At 35.2% G+C, this 13,693-nt stretch overlaps 2 protein-coding genes across 7 annotated transcripts; one reads left to right on the top strand and one right to left on the bottom strand.

Moving 5' to 3' along the window:
* The first annotated feature begins 3 nt into the window (after positions 1 to 3).
* Coq7 (ubiquinone biosynthesis protein COQ7, mitochondrial) lies at positions 4 to 3,619 on the top strand. Its single transcript, XM_089073669.1, has 3 exons — positions 4 to 145; positions 2,856 to 3,006; positions 3,089 to 3,619. The coding sequence occupies exons 2-3, from the start codon at positions 2,856 to 2,858 to the stop codon at positions 3,517 to 3,519; spliced, it is 582 nt and encodes a 193-aa protein (XP_088929795.1). The 5' UTR covers positions 4 to 145; the 3' UTR covers positions 3,520 to 3,619.
* Positions 1,812 to 13,596, bottom strand: shf (WNT inhibitory factor 1). Of its 6 annotated transcripts, none has more exons than XM_089073660.1 (7): positions 12,430 to 13,596; positions 11,818 to 12,060; positions 9,317 to 9,457; positions 6,929 to 7,036; positions 5,203 to 5,352; positions 2,683 to 2,778; positions 1,812 to 2,611 (listed from the first exon to the last, which is right to left on the bottom strand). In XM_089073660.1, exons 1-7 carry the CDS (start codon positions 12,593 to 12,595, stop codon positions 2,382 to 2,384), a joined length of 1,134 nt encoding a protein of 377 aa, XP_088929786.1. In that variant the 5' UTR covers positions 12,596 to 13,596; the 3' UTR covers positions 1,812 to 2,381. The 6 variants fall into 6 exon arrangements, with proteins under 6 accessions (XP_088929786.1, XP_088929785.1, XP_011631429.2 ...); XM_089073659.1 differs by having other exon boundaries at positions 9,263 to 9,457; XM_011633127.3 differs by lacking the exon at positions 6,929 to 7,036.
* Positions 13,597 to 13,693: the final 97 nt, after the last annotated feature.

Raw genomic sequence — 13,693 nt, forward strand, 5'->3', positions numbered from 1 at the left:
CGGTTCGACGTAATGTCGGACGACCATAACCTGCCATTCGTGCGAGTGTTCGTCATCTCATTTTGACATCCCTCGTATCTCTCTCGTCTGAGATAATCGCCGCTCGTCGACGGATCCCAGTTTCCGGTGAAGATTTCACGCGAAGGTGCGATTTGTGTTTTTGCTGTTGCTCTCTCCGCCGTTTGCGAAAATATTAAAAAAAATATCGCGTTTCATGCCATGTTGTGTTTGTACCAATCGCTTCTCTACGACTCGGCTCTGATGCTATCGAGGAATGTGACGGTGTAATTTGGACTTCCACTGTAAAATGTATACAATGAAGACACATTGAATGTAGTGATAATACTGGAGTAATATTCATTTCTACTAATATCTATAATTTTTCATCTGGATTTACTCCTTATCTCTTTTTTTTCTAATGTTTATCTTATTTTTATCTCAATGTAAAATAATTTTAATTTTTTTCTCAGTTTAATTTCTTGCCTTTTTCTAATTTTTAAGACTAAATCAAAATGGAAAATAGATTAAAGCTATTCTACATTGATAGAAATGACAATTTAAAGTTTAAAAAATAAATTAAACCAGAATTAAAGTTCACTTGATAGAATGAATATAACTTGTAAAAGAGTTTAATTAAAATTCTAATTAACTGAAATAAAAATTGACTAATGACACTTTATTAATAAAGTGGATAAGTTAGATAAAATTATGAATTGTTTTTTCTCTTGTTTAACACAATGTTTTTTTATTCAATGATATTGCAGTATAAGATTTTTAATAATAATAAAGATTTTTTGTTTAATAAAGATTTCTTTCTGCATTTTAAAAACTTGCTTTATGTTACTGTTTTGATCTTAACAAATGTAAGCTCAAAATATTGTTAACTCTGCTGTATCTTTTTCTTTCAATTTTTGTTGTGTACAATATGTGAAATATCAAATTTCTGTTATTAAAATTGTTTAAAAAACATGCTTATATGCAGGGTGTCTACTTGGAAAAATTTGAAATTCTCAAGGAATTCGTTATGGTTTAAAAATCAAGGAATTTTCAGAGAATTTTTTCTCATATTTTGTTTTTATATTATTAATTGAGACTTTACCCATTAAATTGTTAACGATAATATTGGAGCTATCCACTAAACATCCAATAAACATCCAATAAACTTCAGAGCATACTGATTTTACAATTAATCCAATATTCAATATTGTAGACGATTTTGTATCAAGTGCAATTTTATTTAATGTAGATGGATATTTATTTTAATAGTTTTATAAAAATTGAATATGACATTATGTATTATAAAATACTTTGTTTGTATCTTTTGAAAATAGTTTGAAAATTGTATGCAATATTTATTTTCTAGACTCCTTATAATTTCTTTCAAAATTTTTCAAATTTAGTTATTGAAGCACAAGTGATTCTTAATTTTTGTTTTATAATTTATAAATTTTTATGTATGGAAAATATTAAGAAATTTGTATGACAAATTTAATTTAAAATTATTATATATAAATTTTATTACATATTATATATAAATTATTATATTTATTTAAAATATATTTAAAAATGCTTTCATTTTAAAGTTTTAACAAATTAGGAAATTTTCCTTCTCTTGAAAATCAGAGAATTTTTTTTCAAGTTTGTATACCCTGATATAATAGAGAATTGAAATTGTTTTCATTAGAATATTGATTCATAAGTGCATGCATTTCAAAATTGTGTACCTGAAAATTAGACCCATGCCATCTGTAAAATAAATATTTCATTTAAACGCTAAAAATTGTCAAATCAATATTCATTTTGTTCACGGATTTGTCAATAAAACCATATTTATTTACCTATATTTTAAGATGTACACAGAAAGAGACAGTATAATAGCAAAAAAGTCCATCACAGATACACTACAATGCTGAATTATTTCTTGGTCATGCTTTCTAAAGCATAACCAAGCATCATTACAGAAAAATACCTATTTTGTTCCTATTTTTTGTTTTTACAATTGTTACAACTACAGTACAAAAGTATTAATAACTAAATATAATAATGTTATAAAATGGCATAAAGCAGCTCTTTACATATCACATCTGGGCAAAGTAAATTAGAAACTATAAATTTTACATCACATTGGTTACCAATCGAGATTTGGATCTGAATCTTATGAAACCTTTTATGTTTCTCTCATTATCGCCGCACTAAATAAAAACAAAAATGCTAAAAATCTTTGAATTATTTTAATATCACGAGATTCTTTCTCTTCGAACGCATAAACTTTTGTTTCTCCATACAATTCAAGATACACAGATGAAACAATCTGCCATGATTCCGTTGGAATTTTAGAATGATGTTTTTAAAAAAATCCAGTTGGTACACTTAATTGATTCCTAAGCCCACGGCTTGTTTTTGTGGCAAAACTTTCCGTACCAACCCTTCTCGCAGAGACACGTGTCGCCTTGACAGGTCCCGTGTCTGCATGGCCGGCTACATGACGTCGAGCGTTGCGACGTTATGCGTGTACCAATTTCGCAATGATTGCCTTTGTATCCGTTCAGACACCTGCAGATATTGTTGCCCTTGCATTTGCCCCCATTGAGACAAGGAATAACGCATTTGGCTGAAAAGGGCAGAAATTTGTGATTTAACGATAACGATAACATTTCTTTGATACACATCGCTTATACTTACAGAATTCGCAGCGCAAGCCAAAATAGCCCTTTGGACATTCGCAAACATCCTTCTGGATGCACTTTCCTCCGTTCAAACATTTTTCCACGCAGATACCTATAAAATCGTTCGATTTAGTCAGTCTGGATAATAAAGATTCTCGACAGAAATTTCGCACTTTTCAAATTTTATAGATGTTGCGTGCCGGAGGACTGGGAGTACGACTAGCCAGCACATCAGCAGCCACAAGCGCGTCTGGAAAAGTTCTGGACTCGATAATAAGAGTCGATCATGCCGGTGAATTGGGAGCAGACAGGATATACGCCGGGCAGATGGCTGTGCTAAGTATAATTGCTCAAACACACGCGGATATAGACGTAGTTTAAGATTTCTGCGGATAGTTTAAGCTTTTCTGCGAAAACGATAGGTAGGACAGCAGTTGGTCCGACCATACGGCACATGTGGGATCAGGAAAAGCGGCACCGCGCTAAATTCGAGGAGCTGATACGCAAGTACCGGGTCAGACCCACTGTTCTTACCCCGCTATGGAACATTGCCGGATTCGCCTTGGGTGTCGGTACCGCTCTCATGGGCGAGAAAGCGGCGATGGCGTGCACCGTGGCGGTAGAAACTGTAATTGTCGAGCATTACAACGATCAATTGCGCACACTGATGGAAAACAACGAGAAGGTGGACGAAGAGATACTCGAGACCATTAAGAAGTTTCGCGACGAGGAGCAGGAGCATCACGATTTGGGCATAGATCACGGCGCCGAGCAAACGCCGCTCTACGAAGCTCTGACGAATGTAATCAAATGTGGCTGTAAGATAGCTATCTCCATCTCTAAAGTGATATAAACGTGTCTTCGAATATTAGAGAGAACATTTAGACTTTAGTATTGAAGATGTTAAAGATAGATATTAACATGTAGGAAATATATATTAATTTATTATACAATTTATTAATTTATTACAATTAATTTATTATACATAATTTATCACAAAATTTATATAAAGCATATAATAAATTAATATATCTATCATTTATATAAATTTTATGATAAATCATTTTTCACGCGAAACGGATAAATGTATATAAGTATATAAGAAGTTCCGAGTTTAGCTTTTTTTCAATCAGTGGATTGAAATTTTTTTGTATGAATATATAGGGCCGATAATAATCATATCATTTCTCATAGACAAGTACAACGGATTGTACTTGTCTATAGAAAAGTCATAATCATTTTGTGATTTTCGGAATATAATTAAAGAGTTATTAATTTATACAGATCAATGACTGAGCGAGCTTCGCGCGAAGAAATAGTTTAGCGTTTATGCACATTCACGGTCGTTAGGCGTGCGATAAGATGTTCAAAGATGTGTATTATGAACGGATGCTCTATCATTTGTAGATTATATTCAAACATCTTGTCGATAAGATATTTGAATTCCATTCAATATAATTCATTCTATTTGCTCACGAGAGATGATATGATTATTATCGATCACTTTGTATAATCGATTTTTCTTCGCTATAATTCTTTTGTTTTTTTTTTTATAAACTTATTTAACTTTTTTTTATAAACTTATTTCATAAAAGAAATTATAACATCTAAGGGTAACTTAGAGTTAAAAAAATAAATGAAAAATTTAAAGAAACTAGTAAAATATTCTAAAAGCTGATTTGTGTAAGTAGTACGAGAAAAGTTCCAAAAGTCAGACATAAAAATGAATAAATTAAAAATGATTTTAATTTTCAAAATGTAAATATGCATATTAAAAAAATAAAACCTAGTATTAACTTCTACATATAATTTTTCTATAGATTTAAACATTTATTTCAATGCAACATCAATCTCAAAGTATAAAAATGTATAAAAATTTATGCTCAAGTTATTGAATCAATTTTGTTTATTTTTCATTTAATCTAGGGAAAATATTTTCCTAACATAGATGATTTTCTCGATTAAAAAAAAAAAATGGAAATTATAGACTAGGTAAGTAAGAACAATTGTATTCTGAAAAGAAATATAAAAGGATACTTGCTTGTTGAGTATAAAAATGAAGTAATATTGACAATATTACATTATTTAAATTATGCAAAAACTGACAGACTATTCGTCGAAAACATGTTGCAATGTTCATTTCTCAAGGTCATTAGATTTTTTTTACATAACAGTGCAGTTTTATATAATATAAGAGAAAATTTCTTTGAAATTATTGAGAGAATAGCTTAAAAAAATCTTTATTTTTTATTCACATTTTTAGAAAGAACACCTACCATGCGAGATAATTTCTCAGATTAAGAAGAGATATAAAATTGATTTAACAATTTGAATATAAATTTTTATATAAATCTTAAACATTATACACATTTGAACGTTTGAATCTGCTGCGAGATTTACGAAAGAATAATGACAAGTTTCAATTTCATATATATATATATATATATCTTGCGAAATTAACATAAAATTTTAAATGTATTTTTCCAACTACTTAATTTTTAGAACTTTCCTCATATATTTATGTAAGCAATAATACCTCCTTCGCAATAAGGGCCTTGATATCCTGGCGGACACGAGCACACACCTGGCGCCGTGCAATTACCGCCGTTCATGCAATTCGGATAACAAAGTGCTTTTTTACAATGAGGTCCTAGATAACCATCCGGACAGGGACCAGGATTAGGTTCTGTAAAAATAAAATTCAGTTAAAAGAAGGCATATTACCGCGATGTTTGTACACACTTATCACACACGCGTATTTAATAATTATCTTCGTATGCGATTAAAAACGAGGAATATTTCGGTAACAGAACCGAACATCTCGTAATTAATCCGACAAGATAACATTGTATTATAAAGCATGCAATCTCATGCAGATTTAATTTTAAAAAAATCATATAATAAGTCAAGGAATTGAGATTAATATGACGACATGAAGAGGAGAATTAAAATCTTGATTTACATATAGCGAAACATTATAATAAATAAATGCGTGAAAAAATATGAGATAATTATTAACATTAAGAAATATACTAGTAATTTTAATCCACAATAAATTTCTTCGTAAATATTTTAATATGTATGATATATTTTTTAATTTTTTTAAAAATAATATGGAAAAATATTATTAATTTTTGGAGTATTCTTTTGTGTATATATTTCTCATTTCCATGGCATATGGCAAATCGTGACTCTTTTTTGATCGAATTTTACTCCTAAACGAAAGAAAAAGCTAGTGTTTAAACGTGCTTAATTATTTCACATTTCGCACATCCGACTTGCTGTGCTACGAATTATCGTTGATGTATTATCGCGCAGAGACGATTATACCAAGCGTTCGAGAGCGTCGTATTTCGCTACGCCCATCTGAATTCGAGTAGATGAAAACACAATTACGTGTTACGTGGATCGTTATTTGCTAGTCTTTTTTTTTTTCTTTGTATAATCAATCCGACCGATTGTACATGCTAAATAATCCTTTCAGCCCTCGAACGTTATTATCGAACGTTTACATATGTAAAATACTTAAATGGCGAGTAAACACATACTTGATTTGATGATGGCAACTTGAATGCACACAGCTTGAGAGAGCTGAAAATAACGCCGAGAAGGCAGAGCAGACTCGAGCGTTCTTCTTTTGCATTAAGGTAGGCAATTAGGCACTTAATTCATAATTCGCGGGCGAACAATAACTTGAGGAAGCGTAGAACTGGCTAACGCTTAATAAACAAAGTGCCAGGCAAGACAACAAAATAATGGATGCTAATATAGAAAAATGCAAGCATACAAAATGGAAAAAAAAAAAAAAAAAAAATCGATGCGATATAACGTTTGAGTAAAAAAATAAACACAAGCTAAAGCGAGTATTCTTTAAACGTCAAAAATAATAACGATTAACCCTTGCGAATATTTTTTGACAGCAAGGATCGGCATCGATGTGATTCCATTGAGTTCACATTTAAAAATATGATAATGATCCTTATTTGCGAATAAATAGAAAACGCGATATCCAGCGGATAAGATCCTTCCTGGCATGCAAGCAACGTCGGAAATTAATCTCGTCAAAATTATCGTCGTTCCCGATCCTTGCTCGTCTCAGTGGCGCTTGCTTCATTTAACACGTCTGAGATAGCAAACAGAGCGATGAACATTGCTCAACACTTTGCTAGTTATAATTAACATAACATAATTACGAGTGGACAGTTGTACTCTGTACTAAGCATTAATAGAATCTAGCTCTGAACGAGAATGCTTTTCGTTACGGAAAAAGTAAGCTCCACAAAAGCAGTCCACGTCTCCACCTTGCGAGTGGCGATGGGTCCAAAATCGCGAGATTGGCGAGATCGTCGAGACGACATTGCGAATATTCACTGAAAAAAAAACGATCTTGTAGTCATAAAGAAAATTATCTACGCTCAAAAAAATGTTCTAACTAGAATTCTAAATGTTACATTTAAAATGTATCCCCTGTTTTTTCTATTTGCCTATCGAAAATTGTCTATCGTGCATAGAATTTATAGCAGTAACATCTGACAGTATATGCAAAGAAAAATTTAAGTCTCATAATCGAATCATATAGTCACTTTTAAGAGACTATTATCTGACTGGGCGTCACAAAGGGACTTTTTATTAAATTTGATAAATTGTTTAGGTACATATTCGGTCTCTGTCATCTATATCTATATCTATAGCTATTGATTAGGTACAAAATATAATGCGATACCATAGTACTTGCTAATCATTTATTCATTTTAGTATCTGATTTTTCTGATATCTAGATAATTTTTGCTATAACTGCAAAACTATTCTTTTCTTAATGTAGATGTATGAAAAAATATACAGGTTGTTCCATAACTTTTGCATCGAAATATCTCACAAAGTATAAAAGATACAGGAAAATGTTTCAGACATAAGTTTTATGATTTCGAGGAAGATGTAAGATGATACCATGTTTTGATCTTGGATGGATGTTCCAAAATCATATAGAGGTCAACTTTGCTTTTTTAAATGGAAACCCTCATTTTTTTATTGCATATTCTTGTAGCTGACCTCGAGAGTTCTGCAAAACACTATAATAAAGTATTTTTTTTAATAAATTTTTTCTGAGTTATGAGGCTTGAATTTGATATGCAACGTGACGTAAAATATCTCGTAAACTATTCATTTTTTGGCAATTATTTCTTAATATTTTTATGCACAGAATAATGAGATGAATCAATTGGTGTAAAAAAAATACATAGTTGTTTTTCAAAAAAGTTATGTCGTCGCATATTGCAAATCTTCATTTTTTTTTTAAAACAACAACTATGTTTTCTTTACACTAATTGATACATCTCATCATTCTGTGCATAAAAGTATTAAAAAACATTTTCTCGTATTTTCGTATCTTTTATACTTTACAAGATATTTCGATGCGAATGGGATGTATATTATAATACGATATTGCATATGTTTTGTATCTAATCAGTATAGATGAATTTATCACAACAATTTGTCAAATTTAGCAAAAAAAATCTCTATGGCGCTCAATAAAATACTTAATAGCCACTCACACCTCTTATGAAAGTGACTGTGTGATTTAGTTATGAGATCTAAATTTTCATTATCTTTGTTAGATGTTATTGCTATAAATTCTACGTATAACAGGTAATTTACTAGTAGATATATAAAAAACAGTGATATATTTTAATTATAATTTTAGAATTTCAACTGGACCAGCATATTTTTTTGACCGTTGATGCAAATTTTATTAGATCTCTCGCTTTCTTATTTTTTTTTTATTCACAGCATAAATGCATACAAGCATAATAGCATAAATGAATGCAAGATAAAAGTTATCGAGACAAATCGAGATCACGTGTTCATAAATATCTAAAAAGATTTTGAGAGACATCACTCAAAGGAATTTTCCATTTTCTTTCGACTTCCACCGTAACCGATGTTCCAAGGCACTTCGAGATGCACCCTCTTGTGCGAGACAAGAAACGCGTAAAATTAGCCGCATCGAAATTTCACGAGGTCGTTGGGAAAGGATCCAAGACGAAAGTTAATCGATTCGCTACTCCCTTTGACACTTTGACAAACGCAGCACTCCTCGTTTGTGTCGTGATCTCGTCGCGTTGATCGAGGCTCGGAGCAACCGTTTAACGACGTAACACCCATAAATCTCCCGGACGCCATAGAGCGATGGAGAGATTCGACGCGCCTCCCTCGCACAATTATCGGACCCATCGTTCCGGCCGGCAGGCGGGGGGGAGGGGGGGCAGGTAGAGAGGTAGATAATCTTTCTCTTATAAAATATCAAAACGTGCGCTCTCACGCGCGTCAGGTGCATGCCACGACTTTCGATTAAATAAAACAGAGGAGAGGCAGTCGGAATGAACGAATGAACCTACGCGCGAACCGGATTTTCGTGCGCGCGTTTTTTTTACGCGACGCGACGCGATGCAACATCCTCGCGAGCGGCGAAGGGGGCGAGGGAAGGTAATATAATCGGGGGAGAGCGCCGGGGGCGCTCCGATTCCGATTGCCTCTCCGATTGCAATCGATCAAGAGCATGCAGCAAATTAGGCGATGAATTACTGCTGATACAGAACTGTATGTGCGAGTGAAGAGGTGGTGATCGTGGGCGCGACTGACTGACCACTCACCGCGCACGGTGCATTCTTTCCTCAAACGGAGACGGAGGGGCGTCCCGTTTAGAGGTTTCCCCTTGCGGGACTCGATCATCAGACCGATCCCGAATTGCGCTATGCCCGAATTGCCGGCGCAAGGTAGAAGAATGCTGAACTCTGCAACGAAAAACAGACAGTGTGAGACCTCCGCTCTGGACGCAGCTCTGGTACTTTCTACCTTTCTTCCTTTCACCGCTTTCGACGCTCGATTAACACGACGCGTTATAATTTCGATTCTTGATATTTTTTTATTTCACGAATAGTCTTATTCGGCTCACATCTTTGATTTTTTTTTTATACCGATTTCAAAAGACACACGACGATTCCAGCAGTTTCCGCGATGCGATCGCTCTTCGGGGTCGCGTAACGCAAGTAAATACTACGATCTATAAGAAGGAACAAAAGTATATCTTTTTTCTAATTGCGTAAATGTACAAGAGTTCCAAGTTTTGTTAACCGGTGCGTCCTTCTATACGATAAAGATAAAAAAATCGTTATATAAACAAATAAAATTTATTAAGATTTATAGAAATAGCTAGATGAGTCGATGATCTTGGTTCTATTTATTTGAATATTTTAAAATAATTGTAATTGATCATGTCAATTATACTTATGTCCATCAATGTAGATTAATTTCAATCTTGAATTAATTAACTATCTTTTTTTTTTAATTTTTATGTCCATTCCTACCAGTGTAAATTAATTTTAATCTTGGTTTAATTTACTCTTCATCTTTTTCTTTCAATTTTTGTGACCATATCTACTAATATAGATTAACTTTAATCTCTGCTTTTTTCTTTTCTAATTCTAAAAATTGCAAAAAAATAAAGAGTAGATAAACCGAGATTAAAGTTAATCTATATTGGTAGAAATAAACACAAAAATTAGATGAAGAACAACTTAAACTGAGATTAAAGTTAATCTATATTGGTAAAAATGATCACAAAAATTAGAGAAAGATGAAGAATAAATTAAACCGAGATTAAAGTTAATCTACATTAGAGATGGATATTAAAATTAGAGAAAGCTGAAGAATAAATTAAACTTAGACTAAAGTTAATTTATGTTGATGGAAATAGATATAGACAAAAATTAGAGAAAAAAATAAAGAGTAAATTAAACCAAGATCAAAGTTCTAATCTACGTTGGCAAAAAGAGACATTAATCCTGGGGAAATGTCCGATAATAAGCTTGGTCCAGCTGAACGAAACGATTTTTTGCACGAAAGAAAAATGCGAAGTGTCCACACACAAAAAATATCCTCGTCTTCTCTTAGATCGATAGTAGATTATATGCCGCACGCCGACGAAAGACATCTTCACCTTTGGCCGTGTAAATAAGAACCGTCGGCGCTTATGCAACGCCGCATAGAGAGATAAAAAAAAAAAAAAAAAAAACGTTAATAACGAAACGAACGTATTTGCGTGTAGACGTTTCGTTATTTTAACGTGTCGTGAAAGTGGCGTGATGTGGCAGCGATAACATTTTTACGTACGCGTAACGTGTGACAGAGATTTTACTCATGAAAATGGCATTAAAACGCGCGAGGCAAAAGCTAAAGCCGCCGTTAGACCTCGTCGATTTCGTGTTCGGCTCCGAGTCCAAACATTCGCTTTGACAAACGAAAACGCTATTAGCACGTTAGCGCTCGTCGACGTCGAGCGGAAAATTACGGATTTTGTCCGCGCGGACAAAACGTAATGATTGCCTCACCGCAATTTACGATTGTCCGATTTATAAATCGTTTCACCTAAAAAAAATTATCATAGCCATAAAAATTGTTAGGTCTCTCTCTCTCTCTCTCTCTTTCTCTTTCTCTCTCTCTCTCTCTCTCGTGTATTTCAATTTCGATAATCTCTTTTTCCTCTGTTTTTCCCCTCTTCTTAATGTTTCCTTTCAATAAAACTTTATTTCTGATAATTTATTTTTGGTAACATTGAACGTTTCTTTCAACGTAGTTAACGACCAACTTACTTGATATTAAATCTATAATTGTAAGTTTTCTTGGTCATTGCCAAAGATTTATTTAAATATTTATTACAGTTCTCGAAAGCTTTTTATATATTGTTTGAAAAATAGAAAAAAAAAAATTATAGAAAGCCAAGGAAAATATTTGGATTAAAGTTAAATGTATTGTTATGTGTTAGTAATATAGAAATTTGACTAAAAACACAGAAATTATAGATCTAATAAGTTTTAATAATAATAATAATAATAATAATAATAATAATAATAATAACTAGATTCTTTTCGTAAAGTTCCAGTAATTAAATATACATATATCTACAATAATCGGATTCTTTTAAATCCTTGTTAAAAAACACAAAAAAACAAATTGTGAAAACAGGAAGACTATTTTAAATGATAATTATCTTTTCCGCGTGTATCAATTAGCTTACATGAAGATTATTTACTTTAATTAGTTTTCTCACGTATTAATTAGCTTATATATCTGATAGTGATATTAAATCCTTTACCTTTCGGTCTCTTGGGCACCCGTCCTTGCGTTTTAATCGTGATGGATGGAGTTTTCAAGATGCTCTCGTCGAACGACTTTAAGTGAAAAAAGTTGTAAAAGTACTTTTTTACTCCTGACTTCCACGTGAAATTCACGTGCGACACCTCGCTCGGTATAATAGGCAGTTTGTTCTCAAATTCTGGATCCAAAAGGTACGACAGTACTTTGCCCTCCGCAATCGCGTATATTTCCATTGCCAGCCCTGCATCGCCATGAAAACAATTTCAGACTTTTGCATTGATTATGTTTACGAGAATTTCATCGCGTGTCGCCGACGACCGTTGCTCGCTACCGCGCGGATCGAAGCATCGAATCATTCATTTTTTTTCTCTCTTTTCTTTATCTTTTCTTATTCATTTTCGCTTTTCCCTATTTTATAACGATATACTTTCGCGCCCGGATCATACTTATCAAATATGTATACGTATAAATCTCGAGCGGAGCATTTCGGAGCATATTGGAGCAGCGATCGACGATACGAAGAAAAGGGGGTCACGTATCGGGCTAAGGGGGGAAGAAATCCGAGGACGATCACTCAACATCTGTGTGCGAACTGAATCTGAACATCTACCGCTGAACATTTTTATTTGTTGCTGGTCGATCCAGAGGGAGATGTCACCGGACGCCGCTCTGGGGCCGGTGGGATTCCCGGAGCGATGCTGGTGCCGGGCGAGTACCGTGTCCAGGAGAAGGGCCAGAGCCGCCGCCGCGGCCAGGGCGGCCGCAGCCGATCGCATAATAATTGCCCGGGACGTGCCGCCGCTGTCGCCGCCGCCGCCGTCGTCGTCGTCGTCGTCGTCGTTGTCGTCGTTGTCGTCGTCGTCGTCGTCGTCGTCGTCGTCACCGCTGCTGCCGCCGCTGTCGCCGCCACCAGGTGTTGCACGCACACCGGTAAGGAAGCCCGCCCCTTCCTTGGCAGCCGCCCGTGCGTGCACGGGCGGTTAACGCGCAACGTTTCCCGCGGGCCGCCTCCCTATAGTTCAACGTGCCAGCGTGCGTGCCGTTGGCGATCCGACGCGTGAAATCGGGGGATTTCACGGGGCGCGCGCGCACGGGACACGATCGCGCGTCTCCTCGCCGCGGCGGAGATGCCGGAGAGATCCCGCGGTGATTTCAACGCACGGTTGTCTACCCCCTCGATCGGTAAAGCAGAGAGAGAGAGAGAGAGAGAGAGAGAGAGAGGAGAGAGAAGGAGGAATAAAGAGGGTGGACGAAAGGGAGCAGGACGAGAGAGAGGCGCGCGAACCCTTCTCTCGCTTGCGAACAGCGCGCGATACGTAACGACGATGCGCGCGAACCGCTCCGGCGAACTGACTGACTGACTGACTGACTCTCAATGAGAGTCGAGGCACGCGGAGCGAGTAGCAAAACCTCTCCGTGGAGCGAGATAGAGATCTCGCAGACGGACCCGGGGCACGGACGGGGGAGCGAGAACGGACGCGCCGCAGGTTAAGGCTGCGTGCACAATATGCCCCGAGGAGTTTCCGAACTCGCTTCGCCAATTCTTGCGCGCGCGCGCGCGCGCGCGTCTGCTCCCGTGTCACTAAAAAAAAAAATGTTCAGCCGGAGTTCTAATTACAGTTAAAATGTATCTACTATTTTTCTTCTATCTGCTAGAAAATTGTTCGTCGTACGTAGAATTTATTAGAACAGCAGTAATATCTCTACAAACAATATATGCAAAAAAAATTTAGATGTTGTACCCAATAAATTACACAGTCACAGCTTGTAAGAGGTATGAATTATTACCTGATTAGGCGCTACAGAGAAATTTTCTCGCTAATAAAAATAAATTTGACATATTATCCAGATATAAATTCAGAAATAATTCTATC

This window comes from Pogonomyrmex barbatus, unplaced genomic scaffold, assembly GCF_055798465.1.
Source record: "Pogonomyrmex barbatus isolate J1 unplaced genomic scaffold, ASM5579846v1 scaffold15, whole genome shotgun sequence".
In the NCBI taxonomy this organism is placed as follows: domain Eukaryota; kingdom Metazoa; phylum Arthropoda; class Insecta; order Hymenoptera; family Formicidae; genus Pogonomyrmex; species Pogonomyrmex barbatus.

Bases quoted from the DNA above. Each gene is read 5' to 3' on its own strand.
- Coq7 (XM_089073669.1), top strand. From the start codon at position 2,856: ATGTTGCGTGCCGGAGGACTGGGAGTACGACTAGCCAGCACATCAGCA. The intron at 3,007-3,088 runs GTATAATTGCTC...CGAAAACGATAG, and splicing joins CGGGCAGATGGCTGTGCTAA to GTAGGACAGCAGTTGGTCCG.
- shf (XM_089073659.1), bottom strand. From the start codon at position 12,595: ATGCGATCGGCTGCGGCCGCCCTGGCCGCGGCGGCGGCTCTGGCCCTT. The intron at 12,061-12,429 runs GTAGATGTTCAG...ATGGCGATGCAG, and splicing joins ACAAATAAAAATGTTCAGCG to GGCTGGCAATGGAAATATAC. The intron at 2,612-2,682 runs GTAAGTATAAGC...TGCCCTTTTCAG, and splicing joins TGGCTTGCGCTGCGAATTCT to CCAAATGCGTTATTCCTTGT.